At 53.5% G+C, this 17,355-nt stretch overlaps 1 protein-coding gene across 1 annotated transcript in view; it reads left to right on the top strand.

The window, feature by feature from the left end:
- Positions 1 to 17,355, top strand: part of shank1 (SH3 and multiple ankyrin repeat domains 1) — a 124,594-nt gene that overhangs the window by 60,762 nt on the left and 46,477 nt on the right. The window contains exon 17 of the mRNA XM_088923574.1: positions 16,321 to 16,403. Coding sequence (XP_088779700.1) covers positions 16,321 to 16,403 — 83 coding nt within the window. The remainder of the gene's footprint in view (positions 1 to 16,320; positions 16,404 to 17,355) is intronic.

Genomic DNA, 17,355 nt, shown 5'->3' on the forward strand with positions numbered 1-17,355 from the left:
CGCCCGTTTCCGTGTCAGCCAGTCGATCGGCTCCTGCTGATCGCCCGTTTCCGTGTCAGCCAGTCGATCGGCTCCTGCTGATCGCCCGTTTCCGTGTCAGCCAGTTGATCGGCTCCTGCCGATCGCCCGTTTCCGTGTCAGCCAGTCGATCGGCTCCTGCCGATCGCCCGTTTCCGTGTCAGCCAGTCGATCGGCTCCTGCTGATCGCCCGTTTCCGTGTCAGCCAGTCGATCGGCTCCTGCTGATCGCCCGTTTCCGTGTCAGCCAGTCGATCGGCTCCTGCTGATCGCCCGTTTCCGTGTCAGCCAGTCGATCGGCTCCTGCTGATCGCCCGTTTCCGTGTCAGCCAGTCGATCGGCTCCTGCTGATCGCCCGTTTCCGTGTCAGCCAGTCGATCGGCTCCTACTGATCGGTTCGTTTCCGTGTCAGCCAGTCGATCGGCTCCTACTGATCGGTTCGTTTCCGTGTCAGCCAGTCGATCGGCTCCTGCTGATCACCCGTTTCCGTGTCAGCCAGCCCGTCGGCTCCTGCTGATCGCCCGTTTCCGTGTCAGCCAGTCGATCGGCTCCTGCTGATCGCCCGTTTCCGTGTCAGCCAGCCCGTCGGCTCCTGCTGATCGCCCGTTTCCGTGTCAGCCAGTCGATCGGCTCCTGCTGATCGCCCGTTTCCGTGTCAGCCAGCCCGTCGGCTCCTGCTGATCGCCCGTTTCCGTGTCAGCCAGTCGATCGGCTCCTGCTGATCGCCCGTTTCCGTGTCAGCCAGCCCGTCGGCTCCTGCTGATCGCCCGTTTCCGTGTCAGCCAGTCGATCGGCTCCTGCTGATCGCCCGTTTCCGTGTCAGCCAGTCGATCGACTCCTATTGATCGCCCGTTTCCGTGTCAGCCAGTCGATCGGCTCCTGCTGATCGCCCGTTTCCGTGTCAGCCAGTCGATCGGCTCCTGCTGATCGCCCGTTTCCGTGTCAGCCAGTCGATCGGCTCCTGCTGATCGCCCGTTTCCGTGTCAGCCAGCCCGTCGGCTCCTGCTGATCGCCCGTTTCCGTGTCAGCCAGTCGATCGGCTCCTGTTGATCGCCCGTTTCCGTGTCAGCCAGCCCGTCGGCTCCTGCTGATCGCCCGTTTCCGTGTCAGCCAGTCGATCGGCTCCTGCTGATCGCCCGTTTCCGTGTCAGCCAGTCGATCGGCTCCTGCTGATCGCCCGTTTCCGTGTCAGCCAGTCGATCGGCTCCTGCTGATCGCCCGTTTCCGTGTCAGCCAGCCCGTCGGCTCCTGCTGATCGCCCGTTTCCGTGTCAGCCAGTCGATCGGCTCCTGCTGATCGCCCGTTTCCGTGTCAGCCAGTCGATCAGCTCCTGCTGATCGCCCGTTTCCGTGTCAGCCAGTCGATCGACTCCTATTGATCGCCCGTTTCCGTGTCAGCCAGTCGATCGGCTCCTGCTGATCGCCCGTTTCCGTGTCAGCCAGTCGATCGGCTCCTGCTGATCGCCCGTTTCCGTGTCAGCCAGTCGATCGGCTCCTGCTGATCGCCCGTTTCCGTGTCAGCCAGTCGATCGGCTCCTGCTGATCGCCCGTTTCCGTGTCAGCCAGCCCGTCGGCTCCTGCTGATCGCCCGTTTCCGTGTCAGCCAGTCGATCGGCTCCTGCTGATCGCCCGTTTCCGTGTCAGCCAGCCCGTCGGCTCCTGCTGATCGCCCGTTTCCGTGTCAGCCAGTCGATCGGCTCCTGCTGATCGCCCGTTTCCGTGTCAGCCAGTCGATCGGCTCCTGCTGATCGCCCGTTTCCGTGTCAGCCAGTCGATCGGCTCTTACTGATCGCCCGTTTCCGTGTCAGCCAGTCGATCGACTCTTATTGATCGGTTCATTTCCGTGTTAGCCAGTCGATCGGCTCTTTTTGATCGCCCGTTTCCGTGTCAGCCAGTCGATCGACTCTTATTGATGGCACGTTTCCGTGTCAGCCAGTCGATCGACTCCTATTGATCGGTTCATTTCCGTGTTAGCCAGTCGATCGGCTCTTTTTGATCGCCCGTTTCCGTGTCAGCCAGTCGATCGGCTCCTATTGATCGGTTCGTTTCCGTGTCAGCCAATCGATCGACTCTTACTGATCGCCCGTTTCCGTGTCAGCCAATCGATCGACTCTTACTGATCGCCCGTTTCCGTGTCAGCCAGTCGATCGGCTCTTATTGATCGCCCGTTTCCGTGTCAGCCAATCGATCGGCTCTTATTTATTGGTTTGGTTCTGTATCGAACAGTCAATGGGCTCTTGTTTATCGGTTCATTTCTGTATTGGCAGATCAATCGGCTGTTATTTATCATTTTGTTTCTCGGTTAATCTCAGCGAATCGATCAATCGGCTCTTGCTTATTGATTTATTCTGTTCACTGCTCGTTCGTTTGTCCATGTTCTCGTTGGCGCCCATCGCCAGGAAAGCAGGTTGTTGCAGAGGGCACAGTACCAAACAAAAATTGATCGATTGATCATCATTCTCCTCTTCTCACTTCCCCCTTGTGTTTTTCTGTTGCTTTGTGTTTGAACCTCTTGTGTCTGAACCTGTGATGATGATGGAGTGCTGACACGAAGATAGGGATCAGCTGAAGTTAATTTAAATCACAGAGATCTATTGATCTGATAACGATGAAGAGTTTGTGTGAAGTTATGAGTGATCTGGACTGAGACTCTTCACAGAAATCTATAGGTCTGATAATGATGGAGTTGTTATGTGAAGGTATGAGTGATCTGGACTGAGTTTCTCACCAGAGTCTATCGATCTGATAAGGATGAAGAGTTTGTGTGAAGTTATGAGTGATCTGGACTGAGTTTCTTACCAGAGTCTATAGATCTGATAATAATGGAGAATTTGTGTGAAACTATGAGTGATCTGGACTGAGACTCTTCACAGAAATCTATAGATCTGAGAATGATGGAGTTGTTATGTGAAGTTATGAGTGATCTGGACTGAGTTTCTCACCAGAGTCTATAGATCTGATAATGATGGAGTTGTTATGTGAAGTTATGAGTGATCTGGACTGAGTTTCTTTACCAGAGTCTATAGATCTGATAATGATGGAGTTGTTATGTGAAGTTATGAGTGATCTGGACTGAGTTTCTTTACCAGAGTCTATAGATCTGATAATGATGGAGTTGTTATGTGAAGTTATGAGTGATCTGGACTGAGTTTCTTTACCAGAGTCTATAGATCTGATAATGATGGAGTTGTTATGTGAAGTTATGAGTGATCTGGACTGAGTTTCTTTACCAGAGTCTATAGATCTGATAATGATGAAGAGCTCTTCTGAGGTTAAGGGCGATCTGGGCTGAACAGCATCACAGTGTTCCACATATCTGATGATGACGATGATGATGATGAAGGCTGTGGGAGCTCACCTCCCTGTCCTCCCCCTCCTCTCCCGTGCTCTCCCCCCTCCCCCCGCTCCCCCCCCCCCCCCACGGATAATCCATCTGTATGCGCTGCGCCGGGGGGAGGACAGTGAAGGTCACTCGCGCGGAGATGAATGGACAGGGAGAGAGACCGCCTGGCCCAGTCTGGGTGCTGACCCTCCTCAGCTCTCAGCTCTTGGGTCCCGGGTTCGATTCTGGCCCGGCGGACCTTCTGTGTGGGGCCTGCACGTTCCCGCCCGCCAGTGTGTGTGTGTGTGTGTGTGTGTGTGTGTGTGTGTGTGTGTGTGGTTTACTCCAAGGGCCTCTACCTGGAGCCCCGGTTCGGGTTTAAGAGCTAGAGAGCAGGTCAGCGCCGCCCCGCTCGGCCACCCAGCCCACAGCTCGGGGACGGATTCCTCCTGCACTGGAGACAGAGACGACACACGCGACGGGCTGGCTGGCCTGCAGGAGCACAGTGGGCCGGCTGGCTCTGGTGTTAGCCTGAGTTACTGTTTGTCTTTCTCAGTCTTTCATCTTTCCCTCCGTCTCTCTCTGTCCCTCTATCCCTCTGTCTCTCTGTCTGTCCAGAGAGAATCTAGCTTTTCCTCCGTCTCTCTCTCTCTCTGTCCCTCTGTCTGTTTGTCCAGAGAGAATCTTTCCTCTCCCTCTCTCTCTCTTTCTCTCTATCCCTCTCTCCCTCTATCCCCTTTTCTCTCTGTCCCTCTATCCCTCTATCCCTCTTTCTCTCTGTCTCTCTGTCTGTCCAGAGAGAATCTAGCTTTTCCTCCGTCTCTCTCTCTGTCCCTCTGTCTGTTTGTCCAGAGAGAATCTTTCCTCTCCCTCTCTCCCTCTTTCTCTCTATCCCCCTATCCTTCTATCCCTCTGTCTCTCTGTCCAGAGAGAATCCATCTTTCTCTCAGTGACTCTGCTCTCTGTCCGGTTTTCCCTGGACTGCACCTCTTCCTGGTCCCCTGTCAATCCTCTCTCTCCCTCCCTCCCTCCCTCCCTCTCTCTCTCTCACACACACACACACACACACACACACACACACACACACACACACCAAACTACATGGCAGTGTAACACAGCATGCTGAGCACAAGGAAGAGGAGAGCGAGTGAGGAGAGAGGGAGTGAGGGAGGGAGAGAGAGGGACTGTAGGAGCGGAGAGACGACACTGGGGATCCGGAGACGCCAGTAACGCCATAGAGAGAGAGAGAGAGAGAAGCCAGCAGACACCAGCACACTGACACAGTGAAAGCCGTGCTCTCTGACGGAAATGATGTGAGTGCTTAACTATCGCTCTCTCTCTCTGTTCCTCTCCCCCTCCCTGGTCTGTCTCCATATCTCCCACTGCCTCTCCCTCTCTCTCTGGCTCCGAGTGTGCGTGTGTGCGTGTGTGAGCATTGCTGCCTTCATTCATTACTGAGCTCTGTTTACAGACAGTGAGAGGAGGGCTTTGTGTGTGTGTGTGTGTGTGTGTGTGTGTGTGTGAGGAGGAGGGCTGTGTGTGTGTGTGTGAGGAGGAGGGCTGTGTGTGTGTGTGTGTGTGTGAGGAGGAGGGCTGTGTGTGTGTGAAGAGGAGGGGGTGGGTGTGTGTGAGGAGGGGGGGTGGGTGTTTGTGTGAGGAGGGGTATATGTATGTGTGTGAGGAGGGGGGCTGTGTGTGTGTGTGAGGAGGGGTATATGTGTGTGTGTGAGGAGGAGTGGGTGTGTGTGAGGAGGGGGGCTGTGTGTGTGTGTGAGGAGGAGGAGGGTGTGTGTATGAGGAGGGGTGTATGTGTGTGTGTGAGGAGGGGTGGGTGTGTGTGTGAGGAGGGGTATATGTGTGTGTGTGAGGAGGGGTATATGTGTGTGTGTGAGGAGGGGGGCTGTGTGTGTGTGTGTGAGGAGGAGGGCTGTGTGTGTGTGTGTGTGAGGAGGAGGTGGGTGTGTGTGTGAGGAGGGGTGGGTGTGTGTGTGAGGAGGGGTGGGTGTGTGTGTGTGAGGAGGAGGAGGGTGTGTGTGTGAGGAGGGGTATATGTGTGTGTGTGAGGAGAGAGAAGAGCTTTCTTCCTGGTTTGGACTGCTTTTCCTCTGGACAAAACTGCCACTGTTTCCTAAATTACTAACATGTCTTCATGAAGAAGAGGCTTGAGCACTCTAGTCTTCCTGCAGCTCCTCTCAATCCACCTGGTCTCCTCCCCCTGATCTGTGTGCAGTGAGGCTGCTGGTGCAGAATGATCGCTGTGCGTCTCCCAGGTGGAGTTACAGGTGCAGAATGATCACTGTGCGTCTCCCAGGTGGGGTGACTGGTGCAGAATGATCACTGTGCGTCTCCCAGGTGGGGCTGCTGGTGCAGAATGATCACTGTGCGTCTCCCAGGTGGGGTTGCTGGTGCAGAATGATCACTGTGCGTCTCCCAGGTGGGGTTACTGGTGCAGAATGATCACTGTGCGTCTCCCAGGTGGGGTTGCTGGTGCAGAATGATCGCTGTGCGTCTCCCAGGTGGGGTTACTGGTGCAGAAGTATGGCTGTGCATCTCCCAGGTGGGGTTACAGGTGCAGAATGATCACTGTGCGTCTCCCAGGTGGGGATGACTGGTGCAGAATGATCACTGTGCGTCTCCCAGGTGGGGTTACTGGTGCAGAATGATCACTGTGCATCTCCCAGGTGGGGCTGCTGGTGCAGAATGATCGCTGTGCGTCTCCCAGGTGGGGCTGCTGGTGCAGAATGATCGCTGTGTGTCTCCCAGGTGGGGTTACTGGTGCAGAATGATCGCTGTGCATCTCCCAGGTGGGGCTGCTGGTGCAGAATGATCGCTGTGCGTCTCCCAGGTGGGACTGCTCTTCAGTGGGTGACGAAGTTAGCCCCCTCCTGTCTGTAAAGTAAGGGTGTGTGTGTGAGGATGTCACATACTGGTGGTCAGTATCTGTGTGTTTGTATCGATCTGGACTAGAACATCTCAGAACCCCGGCCACTGGCCAGACCGCCCAGCATGGCCGTAGTGACTAAGATGCCTTAATGAAAATAAGAATACATGTATGAAAATCACATACTGGCTTCTGTATGAATTCTCAGTTAGTACAAACTCAGATGCCTCAGTCCCATAATTATCCTCGGCCAGATATTAATATGAGTGTTGATGTTGCGTGTGTTGGGACCTCCGGTGTTGAGCACGTGTTGAGCATGTCTTGTGATGGAGTCTTGACTGCAGTTCCAACCCGAGCTGCTCTGAGCTGCCCTGAAGTGCTCCACTGGTCTGTTGATGATGGAAAACCGCATTTAAACGTACAAATCAGTCAGTTTGAGATTCTGTAAGGTGTTCTAGAGGTCATATGGCAGAGGAGTGCTGTCCTGAATGTATCTAGAATGTTTTACAGCAGTCTAGACCCTGCTTGTTTCAGTGTTCTAGACCCCCCTGCTGAATGGGGTAGTTATATAGTAATGGCCTGGAGTGAACTTGCTACAGTGTTCTAGACCCCCCTGCTGAATGGGGGTAGTTATATAGTAATGGCCTGGAGTGAAGCTGCTACAGCATTCTAGACCCCCCCTGCTGAATGGGGTAGTTATATAGTAATGGCCTGGAGTGAAGCTGCTACAGCATTCTAGACCCCCCCTGCTGAATGGGGTAGTTATATAGTAATGACCTGGAGTGAACCTGCTACAGTGTTCTAGACCCCCCTGCTGAATGGGGTAGTTATATAGTAATGGCCTGGAGTGAACCTGCTACAGTGCTCTAGACCCCCCTGCTGAATGGGGTAGTTATATAGTAATGGCCTGGAGTGAACCTGCTACAGCATTCTAGACCCCCCCTGCTGAATGGGGGTAGTTATATAGTAGTGGCCTGGAGTGAACTTGCTACAGTGTTCTAGACCCCCCCTGCTGAATGGGGGTAGTTATATAGTAATGGCCTGGAGTGAACCTGCTACAGTGTTCTAGACCCCCCCTGCTGAATGGGGTGGTTATATAGTAGTGGCCTGGAGTGAACTTGCTACAGTGTTCTAGACCCCCCTGCTGAATGGGGGTAGTTATATAGTAATGGCCTGGAGTGAAGCTGCTACAGCGTTCTAGACCCCCCCTGCTGAATGGGGTGGTTATATAGTAGTGGCCTGGAGTGAACTTGCTACAGTGTTCTAGACCCCCCCTGCTGAATGGGGTAGTTATATAGTAATGGCCTGGAGTGAACCTGCTACAGCGTTCTAGATCCCCCCTGCTGAATGGGGTAGTTATATAGTAATGGCCTGGAGTGAACCTGCTACAGTGCTCTAGACCCCCCTGCTGAATGGGGGTAGTTATATAGTAATGGCCTGGAGTGAAGCTGCTACAGTGTTCTAGACCCCCCCTGCTGAATGGGGTAGTTATATAGTAATGGCCTGGAGTGAACCTGCTACAGTGCTCTAGACCCCCCTGCTGAATGGGGTAGTTATATAGTAATGGCCTGGAGTGAACCTGCTACAGTGCTCTAGACCCCCCTGCTGAATGGGGTAGTTATATAGTAATGGCCTGGAGTGAACCTGCTACAGCATTCTAGACCCCCCCTGCTGAATGGGGTAGTTATATAGTAATGGCCTGGAGTGAACTTGCTACAGTGTTCTAGACCCCCCTGCTGAATGGGGGTAGTTATATAGTAATGGCCTGGAGTGAAGCTGCTACAGCATTCTAGACCCCCCCTGCTGAATGGGGTAGTTATATAGTAATGACCTGGAGTGAACCTGCTACAGTGTTCTAGACCCCCCTGCTGAATGGGGTAGTTATATAGTAATGGCCTGGAGTGAACCTGCTACAGTGCTCTAGACCCCCCTGCTGAATGGGGTAGTTATATAGTAATGGCCTGGAGTGAACCTGCTACAGTGCTCTAGACCCCCCTGCTGAATGGGGGTAGTTATATAGTAATGGCCTGGAGTGAACCTGCTACAGTGCTCTAGACCCCCCCCTGCTGAATGGGGTAGTTATATAGTAATGGCCTGGAGTGAACCTGCTACAGCATTCTAGACCCCCCCTGCTGAATGGGGGTAGTTATATAGTAGTGGCCTGGAGTGAACTTGCTACAGTGTTCTAGACCCCCCCTGCTGAATGGGGGTAGTTATATAGTAATGGCCTGGAGTGAACCTGCTACAGTGTTCTAGACCCCCCCTGCTGAATGGGGTGGTTATATAGTAGTGGCCTGGAGTGAACTTGCTACAGTGTTCTAGACCCCCCTGCTGAATGGGGGTAGTTATATAGTAATGGCCTGGAGTGAAGCTGCTACAGCGTTCTAGACCCCCCCTGCTGAATGGGGTGGTTATATAGTAGTGGCCTGGAGTGAACTTGCTACAGTGTTCTAGACCCCCCCTGCTGAATGGGGTAGTTATATAGTAATGGCCTGGAGTGAACCTGCTACAGCGTTCTAGATCCCCCCTGCTGAATGGGGTAGTTATATAGTAATGGCCTGGAGTGAACCTGCTACAGTGCTCTAGACCCCCCTGCTGAATGGGGGTAGTTATATAGTAATGGCCTGGAGTGAAGCTGCTACAGTGTTCTAGACCCCCCCTGCTGAATGGGGTAGTTATATAGTAATGGCCTGGAGTGAACCTGCTACAGTGCTCTAGACCCCCCTGCTGAATGGGGTAGTTATATAGTAATGGCCTGGAGTGAACCTGCTACAGTGCTCTAGACCCCCCTGCTGAATGGGGTAGTTATATAGTAGTGGCCTGGAGTGAACCTGCTACAGTGCTCTAGACCCCCCTGCTGAATGGGGTAGTTATATAGTAGTGGCCTGGAGTGAACCTGCTACAGTGTTCCAGACCCCTCTGCTGAATGGGGGTAGTTATATAGTAGTGGCCTGGAGTGAACTTGCTACAGTGTTCTAGACCCCCCCTGCTGAATGGGGTAGTTATATAGTGATGGCCTGGAGTGAACTTGCTACAGTGTTCTAGACCCCCCCCTGCTGAATGGGGTAGTTATATAGTAGTGGCCTGGAGTGAACCTGCCACAGTGTTCTAGACCCCCCCTGCTGAATGGGGTAGTTATATAGTAGTGGCCTGGAGTGAACCTGCTACAGTGCTCTAGACCCCCCTGCTGAATGGGGTAGTTATATAGTAGTGGCCTGGAGTGAACCTGCTACAGTGTTCTAGACCCCCCCCTGCTGAATGGGGGTAGTTATATAGTGATGGCCTGGAGTGAACCTGCTACAGTGTTCTAGACCCCCCCCTGCTGAATGGGGGTAGTTATATAGTGATGGCCTGGAGTGAACTTGCTACAGTGTTCTAGACCCCCCCTGCTGAATGGGGTAGTTATATAGTGATGGCCTGGAGTGAACTTGCTACAGTGTTCTAGACCCCCCTGCTGAATGGGGGTAGTTATATAGTGATGGCCTGGAGTGAACCTGCTACAGTGTTCTAGACCCCCCCTGCTGAATGGGGGTAGTTATATAGTAATGGCCTGGAGTGAACTTGCTACAGTGTTCTAGACTCTGCTGAATGGGGTAGTTATATAGTAATGGCCTGGAGTGAACCTGCTACCGTGTTCTAGACCCCCCCTGCTGAATGGGGTAGTTATATAGTGATGGCCTGGAGTGAACTTGCTACAGTGTTCTAGACCCCCCTGCTGAATGGGGGTAGTTATATAGTGATGGCCTGGAGTGAACCTGCTACAGTGTTCTAGACCCCCCCTGCTGAATGGGGGTAGTTATATAGTAATGGCCTGGAGTGAACTTGCTACAGTGTTCTAGACTCTGCTGAATGGGGTAGTTATATAGTAATGGCCTGGAGTGAACCTGCTACCGTGTTCTAGACCCCCCCTGCTGAATGGGGGTAGTTATATAGTAATGGCCTGGAGTGAACCTGCTACAGTGCTCTAGACCCCCCTGCTGAATGGGGTAGTTATATAGTAATGGCCTGGAGTGAACCTGCTACAGCGTTCTAGACCCCCCCTGCTGAATGGGGTAGTTATATAGTAATGGCCTGGAGTGAACCTGCTACAGTGCTCTAGACCCCTCTGCTGAATGGGGGTAGTTATATAGTAATGGCCTGGAGTGAACCTGCTACAGTGTTCTAGACCCCCCCCTGCTGAATGGGGGTAGTTATATAGTAATGGCCTGGAGTGAAGCTGCTACAGCATTCTAGACCCCCCCTGCTGAATGGGGTAGTTATATAGTAATGGCCTGGAGTGAACCTGCTACAGTGTTCTAGACCCCCCTGCTGAATGGGGTAGTTATATAGTAATGGCCTGGAGTGAAGCTGCTACAGCATTCTAGACCCCCCCTGCTGAATGGGGTAGTTATATAGTAATGGCCTGGAGTGAAGCTGCTACAGCATTCTAGACCCCCCCTGCTGAATGGGGTAGTTATATAGTAATGGCCTGGAGTGAACCTGCTACAGTGTTCTAGACCCCCCCTGCTGAATGGGGGTAGTTATATAGTAATGACCTGGAGTGAACTTGCTACAGTGTTCTAGACCCTGCTGAATGGGGGTAGTTACAGTATTTCAGAATGATGTGCAGGGAACCTTTTACAGTAGTCTAGACTCTCCTGAGTACAGAAATTGTTAATGACCCGGAGAGAACGTTTGACAATATTCTGGATGCAGATGGGTGCAGATGACATTCATTTTGAAGTCAGCTGGAGGTAAGACAAAGATGGGAATGTTCACAGGGAGATGTGGAGGAAAGAGACTGAATTCCTCTACGTTTGTGCTACCGGGTGTTGATGTGTAGTCACTCTGTAGGTGATCCCTGCTGGGGCCGCCCTGTCCAGGGGGGCACTGGATGGGCACTGGGTTTCTTTACAGATCCGGTGAGGATGAGGAGGGTGTCAGTCTAAGGTCACAGAGGGCGTGCACCAAGGAGCCATGATGAGCTCTGCTTCACAGCTCTCGAATCGTGGCTTAACGTTCAGACTGGATGGCCCTTCTGAGGGGAGTTTGCCTGGTCTCTCTGTGATTGCATGTGTTTACTTTGGGGGCTCCAGTTTATATAGGGTGTGTGTGTGTGTCAGTGGCTGTGTGTGTGATCATGTGTGTGAGCTCTGTATGATATCGGTGTCCTTCAGGGATGTTAAAAATATCGACAGAGATGAGTGTAAACAAACATGGAACACAGACATACAGAACACCCTCTCTCTCTACCCCTCTCTCTCTCTACCCCTCTCTCTCTCTACCCCTCTCTCTCTCTACCCCTCTCCTCTCTCCTACCCCTCTCTCCTACCCCTCTCTCTACCCCTCTCTCTCTCTCCTACCCCTCTCCTCTCTACCCCTCTCTCTCTCTACCCCTCTCCTCTCTCCTACCCCCCTCTCTCTCTCTACCCCTCTCCTCTCTCTACCCCTCTCTCTCTCCTACCCCTCTCCTCTCTCCTACCCCTCTCTCTCTCCTACCCCTCTCTCTCTCCTACCCCTCTCCTCTCTCTCTACCCCTCTCTCTCTCCTACCCCTCTCTCTCTCCTACCCCTCTCCCCTCCTACCCCTCTCTCCCTCCTACCCCTCTCTCTCTCCTACCCCTCTCTCTCTTCCCCTTTCCTCTCTCTACCCCTCTCTCTCTCCTACCCCCCTCTCTCTCCTACCCCTCTCTCTCCTACCCCTCTCTCTCTCTACCCCTCTCTCTCTCTACCCCTCTCTCTCTTCCCCTCTCCTCTCTCCCCTCTCTCCTCTCTCTCCTCTCTCTCTCCCCTCTCTGTCTCTCTCCTCTCTCTCCTCTCCCCTCCATCCCCTCTCTCTCCCCTCCCTCCCCTCTCTCTCCTCTCCCTCTCTGTCTCTCTCCCCTCTCTCCCCTCTCTCTCTCTCCCCTCTCTCTCTCTCCCCTCTCTCCCCTCTCTCCCCTCTCTTCCCTCTCTTCCCTCTCTCCCCTCTCTCCCCTCTCTCCCCTCTCTTCCCTCTCTCCCCTCCCTCCCCTCTCTCTCCTCTCCCTCTCTGTCTCTCTCCTCTCTCTCCCCTCTCTCTCTCTCTCCCCCTCTCTCTCTCTCCCCTCTCTGTCTCTCTCCCCTCTCTCCCCTCTCTCCCCTCCCTCCCCTCTCTCTCCTACCCCTCTCTCTCTCCTACCCCTCTCCTCTCTCTCCTACCCCTCTCTCTCTCCTACCCCTCTCCCTCCTACCCCTCTCTCTCCTACCCCTCTCTCTCTTCCCCTTTCCTCTCTCTACCCCTCTCTCTCTCCTACCCCTCTCTCTCTCCTACCCCTCTCTCTCCTACCCCTCTCTCTCTCTACCCCTCTCTCTCTCTACCCCTCTCTCTCTTCCCCTCTCCTCTCTCCCCTCTCTCCTCTCTCTCCTCTCTCTCTCCCCTCTCTGTCTCTCTCCTCTCTCTCCTCTCCCCTCCATCCCCACTCTCTCCCCTCCCTCCCCTCTCTCTCCTCTCCCTCTCTGTCTCTCTCCCCTCTCTCCCCTCTCTCTCTCTCCCCTCTCTCTCTCTCCCCTCTCTCCCCTCTCTTCCCTCTCTCCCCTCTCTCCCCTCTCTTCCCTCTCTTCCCTCTCTCCCCTCTCTTCCCTCTCTTCCCTCTCTCCCCTCTCTCCCCTCTCTTCCCTCTCTCCCCTCCCTCCCCTCTCTCTCCTCTCCCTCTCTGTCTCTCTCCTCTCTCTCCCCTCTCTCTCTCTCTCCCCTCTCTGTCTCTCTCCCCTCTCTCCCCTCCCTCCCCTCTCTCTCCTCTCCCTCTCTGTCTCTCTCTCTCTCTCTCCCCTCTCTCTCTCTCCTCTCTCCTCTCTCCCCTCTCTCTCTCTCTCCTCTCTCCTCTCCCCTCTCTCTCTCTCCCCTCTCTCTCTCTCCCCTCTCCGTCTCTCTCCCCTCCCCCTCCCTCCTCCTCCTCCGTCTCCCTCTCTCTCCTCTCTGCTCCTCCGCCTGCCTGTCGCAGTCCCAGCGCCTCTCTCTCTCTCTCTCTCTCGCTCGCTCGCTCGCTCGTGCGGCTCTTTTCCTCCCGAGTAGGATGGGGGTCCACTCCGCAGGCCCCCCGTCTCGCTCTGCCTCCTGCCTGCCGGCGCCTCGTCTCTCTCCTGCCTCGGCTCTCTCTGCTGCTCTCGGGTGCCCCTCGTTCGCTCGGCCGCCGCTGTCGCCGCCGCCGCCGCCGCCGTCGCCGGGGTGGGGGTCCACCCTGGGGGGTGGGGGGGGCCGCCCATGGCGGGGGTTGCCGCGGCGATGGGAGGAGGAGGAGGAGGAGAGGGGGGGGGCGAGCTGGCTCTCTCCTCCAGCTGGCCTTCTTTAGGCCCCCGGAACCGGAGCATCTGGTTCATCTACAGGTACCTCCGGCAGGGAGAGGAGAGGTGTGTGTGCGTGTGTGTGCGTGTGTGTGCGTGTGTGTGCGTGTGTGTGTGGGGCTCTGGGTCTCTGTGTGTCTCTGGATCTCTGTGTTTGTGTGTCTGTGTGTGGGGGGCTCTAGATCTCTGTGTGTCTCTGGATCTCTGTGTTTGTGTGTCTGTGTGTGTGGGGCTCTGGGTCTCTGTGTGTCTCTGGATCTCTGTGTGTGTGTGTGTCTGTGTGTGGAGCTCTGGATCTCTGTGTGTCTCTGGATCTCTGTGTTTGTGTGTCTGTGTGTGTGGGGCTCTGGATCTCTGTGTGTCTCTGGATCTGTTTGTGTGTGGTGTGTGTGTCTCTGGATCTGTGTGTGTGTCTCTGGATCTGTGTGCGTGTATGGGGCTCTGGGTCTATGTGTGTGTGGAGCTCTGGATCTCTGTGTGTCTCTGGATCTGTGTGTCTCTTGATCTGTGTTTGTGTGTTGTGTGTGTCTCTGGATCTGTGTGTGTGTCTCTGGATCTGTGTGCGTGTATGGGGCTCTGGGTCTGTGCGTGTGTGTGTCTCTGGATGAGTGTGTGTGTCTCTGGATGAGACAGTGTGTAAGTGAAGTAAGTGTTTTGTCGTTTTGTCTCAGCAGTTATAGGTAGTGAGTACAGATCTCCTATCCAGCTCAGGTAGACGTCCAGGAGTCTGTGTGTGTGTCAGTGGGTGTGTGTGGGTGTGTGTGTTTGTCTCAGCAGATACAGGTAGCAGCAGACTTGTAGCTATGAGATAGTGTTTGTCTGCGTAGGTAGAGGCAGAGGCCTGCTTGTGTGTGCAGGCAGACTGGCAGCAGGGACTGTGACAGGCCTGGTCCCTGCACAGTCACTGGGCTTCACGCTACGTGTGTGTCTGGCACTGGAACACAATGTGGATTTCACAAATGAGAACAATGTGGCGTGTGTGTGTATATACAGTATGTGTGTGTACTGCGTGTTGGTGTGTGTGAATATACTGCCTGTGTGTGTGTGTGGGTGTGTGTATATATACTGCCTGTTGGTGGGTGTGTGTATATATACTGCCTGTTGGTGGGTGTGTGTATATATACTGCCTGTTGATGGGTGTGTGTATATACTGCCTGTTGGTGTGTGTGTGTGTATACTGCCTGTTGATGGGTGTGTGTGTATATATACTGCCTGTTGATGGGTGTGTGTGTATATCCTGCCTGTGTGTGTCTATGTGTGTGTATACTGCCTGTGTGTGTCTACACGTGTGTATACACTGCCTGTATGTGTCTATAATTATGTACATACTGCCTTTATGTGTTTATATGTGTGTATACACTGCCTGTATGTGTCTATATGTGTGTACGTACTGTCTTTATGTGTCTATATGTGTGTACACACTGCCTGTATGTGTCTATATGTGTGTACGTACTGTCTTTATGTGTCTATATGTGTGTATACACTGCCTGTGTGTGTCTATATGTGTGTACACACTGCCTGTGTGTGTCTATCTGTGTGACAGGAGGGGGCCAGGGCTCTGCTTTGAGGGTGAGCACCTCTGTGTGAGGCTCTGGCCTGCTGGTTCCCTGCTCAGGTGTGTCCAGGTGCTGCCGGGCAGGTGAAGGCACAGGTGTGGATGAGAAACGCCTGTGTGCGCTCAGGGGCGTGTGCAAACTGTAGAGCTGGTCATATCTCTAAAAACAGCGCTCGTGCGCTCGATCGCTGGGGCTGTCATACCTACAGCTGTAGGCCACGGTTTCCCTCGATGTGAGCAGGGGTAGAAGGAGCTTGGTGTGTGTGTTCCTCTGATTCTCTCTCATCTGTGCGTGTGTGTGTTGTGGTAGGAGGCTGTGCAGGAGAAGATGCTCAGAAGAATATGTTTCGGAGGCTGTGTCTGGGGGCTGAGGCGCGCGCTTGGTGAAAAGCAGAGAATGACAGATGGAGGACTGTGTGGAGCACGCAAGTGTGTATCTCAGGTTGTGCACCAGGGAATTTCTGCGTGTTCTCTCGGTGGGTCTGGATCGGTAACTTTCTGTACGATTCGCAGTGTGCCATTGTGTGTGTGTGTGTGTGGGAACTGAGCTTTTCCTGGCTGCGCTGCTCATACGCTGGTGCAGTTACCTCACTTCTTGGCTTCTCCGCGTTCCAGTCCGGAGCGGAGACGCTGACAGGCTCCTGATCAGCTCACACAGTCCCAGTGACTGCTCGTCCCGCTGACTGGAGCACTGTGGGACTCAGGGAGTGCTTTCGAATGACACATCGACTTTAACTTACTGAACCACCGACCGTCTGACACACCGACCCTCTGACACACTCATTAACTAACACACTGACAGTCTGACATGCTGACTAACACACTGACACACTGACTGTCTGACACACTGACCCTCTGACACACTCATTAACTAACACACTGACACACTGACTGTCTGACACACTGACTAGCTGACACGCTGACTCTCTGAAACACTGATTGACGGACGCTCTGAATTTCTGACATGCTGTCTGTCAGATACACGCTCACTTTCGGACATACTGGCAGTCTGACACACTGTTTGACTGTCCCTGACTGTAACACAGCGACTGGCTCAGACACCTATTGACACACTTACTGACTGTCTGACTGCAGCACAATGCCAAACTGACATATTGACTGATACACCAGCCTGAGTGACACTGTGTGTCTCAGAATTTGAAAGGCAAATTGACAGGAACACCAAAAAAAACGACAGTCGGGCAGCGACAGGGACAGCCTTTGCTTAGGGTCCTAACAGCCTGCGTGTTCTTTTGTGTCCCTTAGTGATTACATCATCAAAGAGAAGACGGTGCTGCTACAGAAGAAAGACAACGAGGGGTTCGGCTTCGTCTTGAGAGGGGCCAAAGGTCAGAGGTCACCTCTAATACCCCCCCCCAGATACACTCCTTTGTTTCGATCGCTTTGGAAGACGACGTTTAGAGTAGACAGGCGCAGGTGTCTCAAGCTGCAGAACGGGGATATGGGTTTGAAGACCGGGGTGTTTATATAGTCTCATCATTCCCAACGACCAGACAGATTCGGGAAGCAATACCGAGCGAACGTTAGAATAACAGCGCTTTCAAGTTGTATATAACGCACTAGAAGGACCTAGTCTAGCGCACTGGGTGCGGTCAAGGTCACCTTCTTATCGAAGCAATTTGTGCTGCTCTGGAATCAGTTCGGAGAAGAGTACCCAGTTGGGAGAATCTTGGAGGGACAGTTGTACACAGACAGGCTGAAGGAGCTGCAGAAACCTCACAGGGCTGGAACCCGCAGCTTTCTCCCGCCCGAACGGTGACACGCGAGCTGGAGGACGCGAGCGCGGGGTGTGCGGGGGTGGTTTTAAATCTGTGCGCACAGGGCGCCGCTTTACACAAAGGGCTGCAGGAGTGTGGAACGAGCTCCCCAGCCTGGTTGTTGAAACCGATATCCTGGTTTATTTGAAGAAAACGCTACAAGAGGCCCAGGGATCAGTTAACAAAACATGGCAGATGACCTGCAGTCAGTTAACAGTCTGTTTCTATTATGTTTCTTTGTTTTTTTATTGAACTGTATTGTCTAGGTTTATATCTGTCTTGTGTCCAGTCAGTGTGTGTGTATGAACCCCTCTCTCTCTCAGTGCAGTGTTCATGTACTGGAGTGTCCAGTCAGTGTGTCTGTATGAACCCCTCTCTCTCTCAGTGCAGTGTTAATGTACTGGAGTGTCCAGTCAGTGTGTCTGTATTAACCCCTCTCTCTCTCAGTGCAGTGTTCATGTACTGGAGTGTCTAGTCAGTGTGTCTGTATGAACCCCTCTCTCTCTCAGTGCAGTGTTAATGT

This window comes from Atractosteus spatula, chromosome 8 (assembly GCF_055471065.1).
Source record: "Atractosteus spatula isolate fAtrSpa1 chromosome 8, fAtrSpa1.hap1, whole genome shotgun sequence".
In the NCBI taxonomy this organism is placed as follows: Eukaryota; Metazoa; Chordata; class Actinopteri; order Semionotiformes; family Lepisosteidae; genus Atractosteus; species Atractosteus spatula.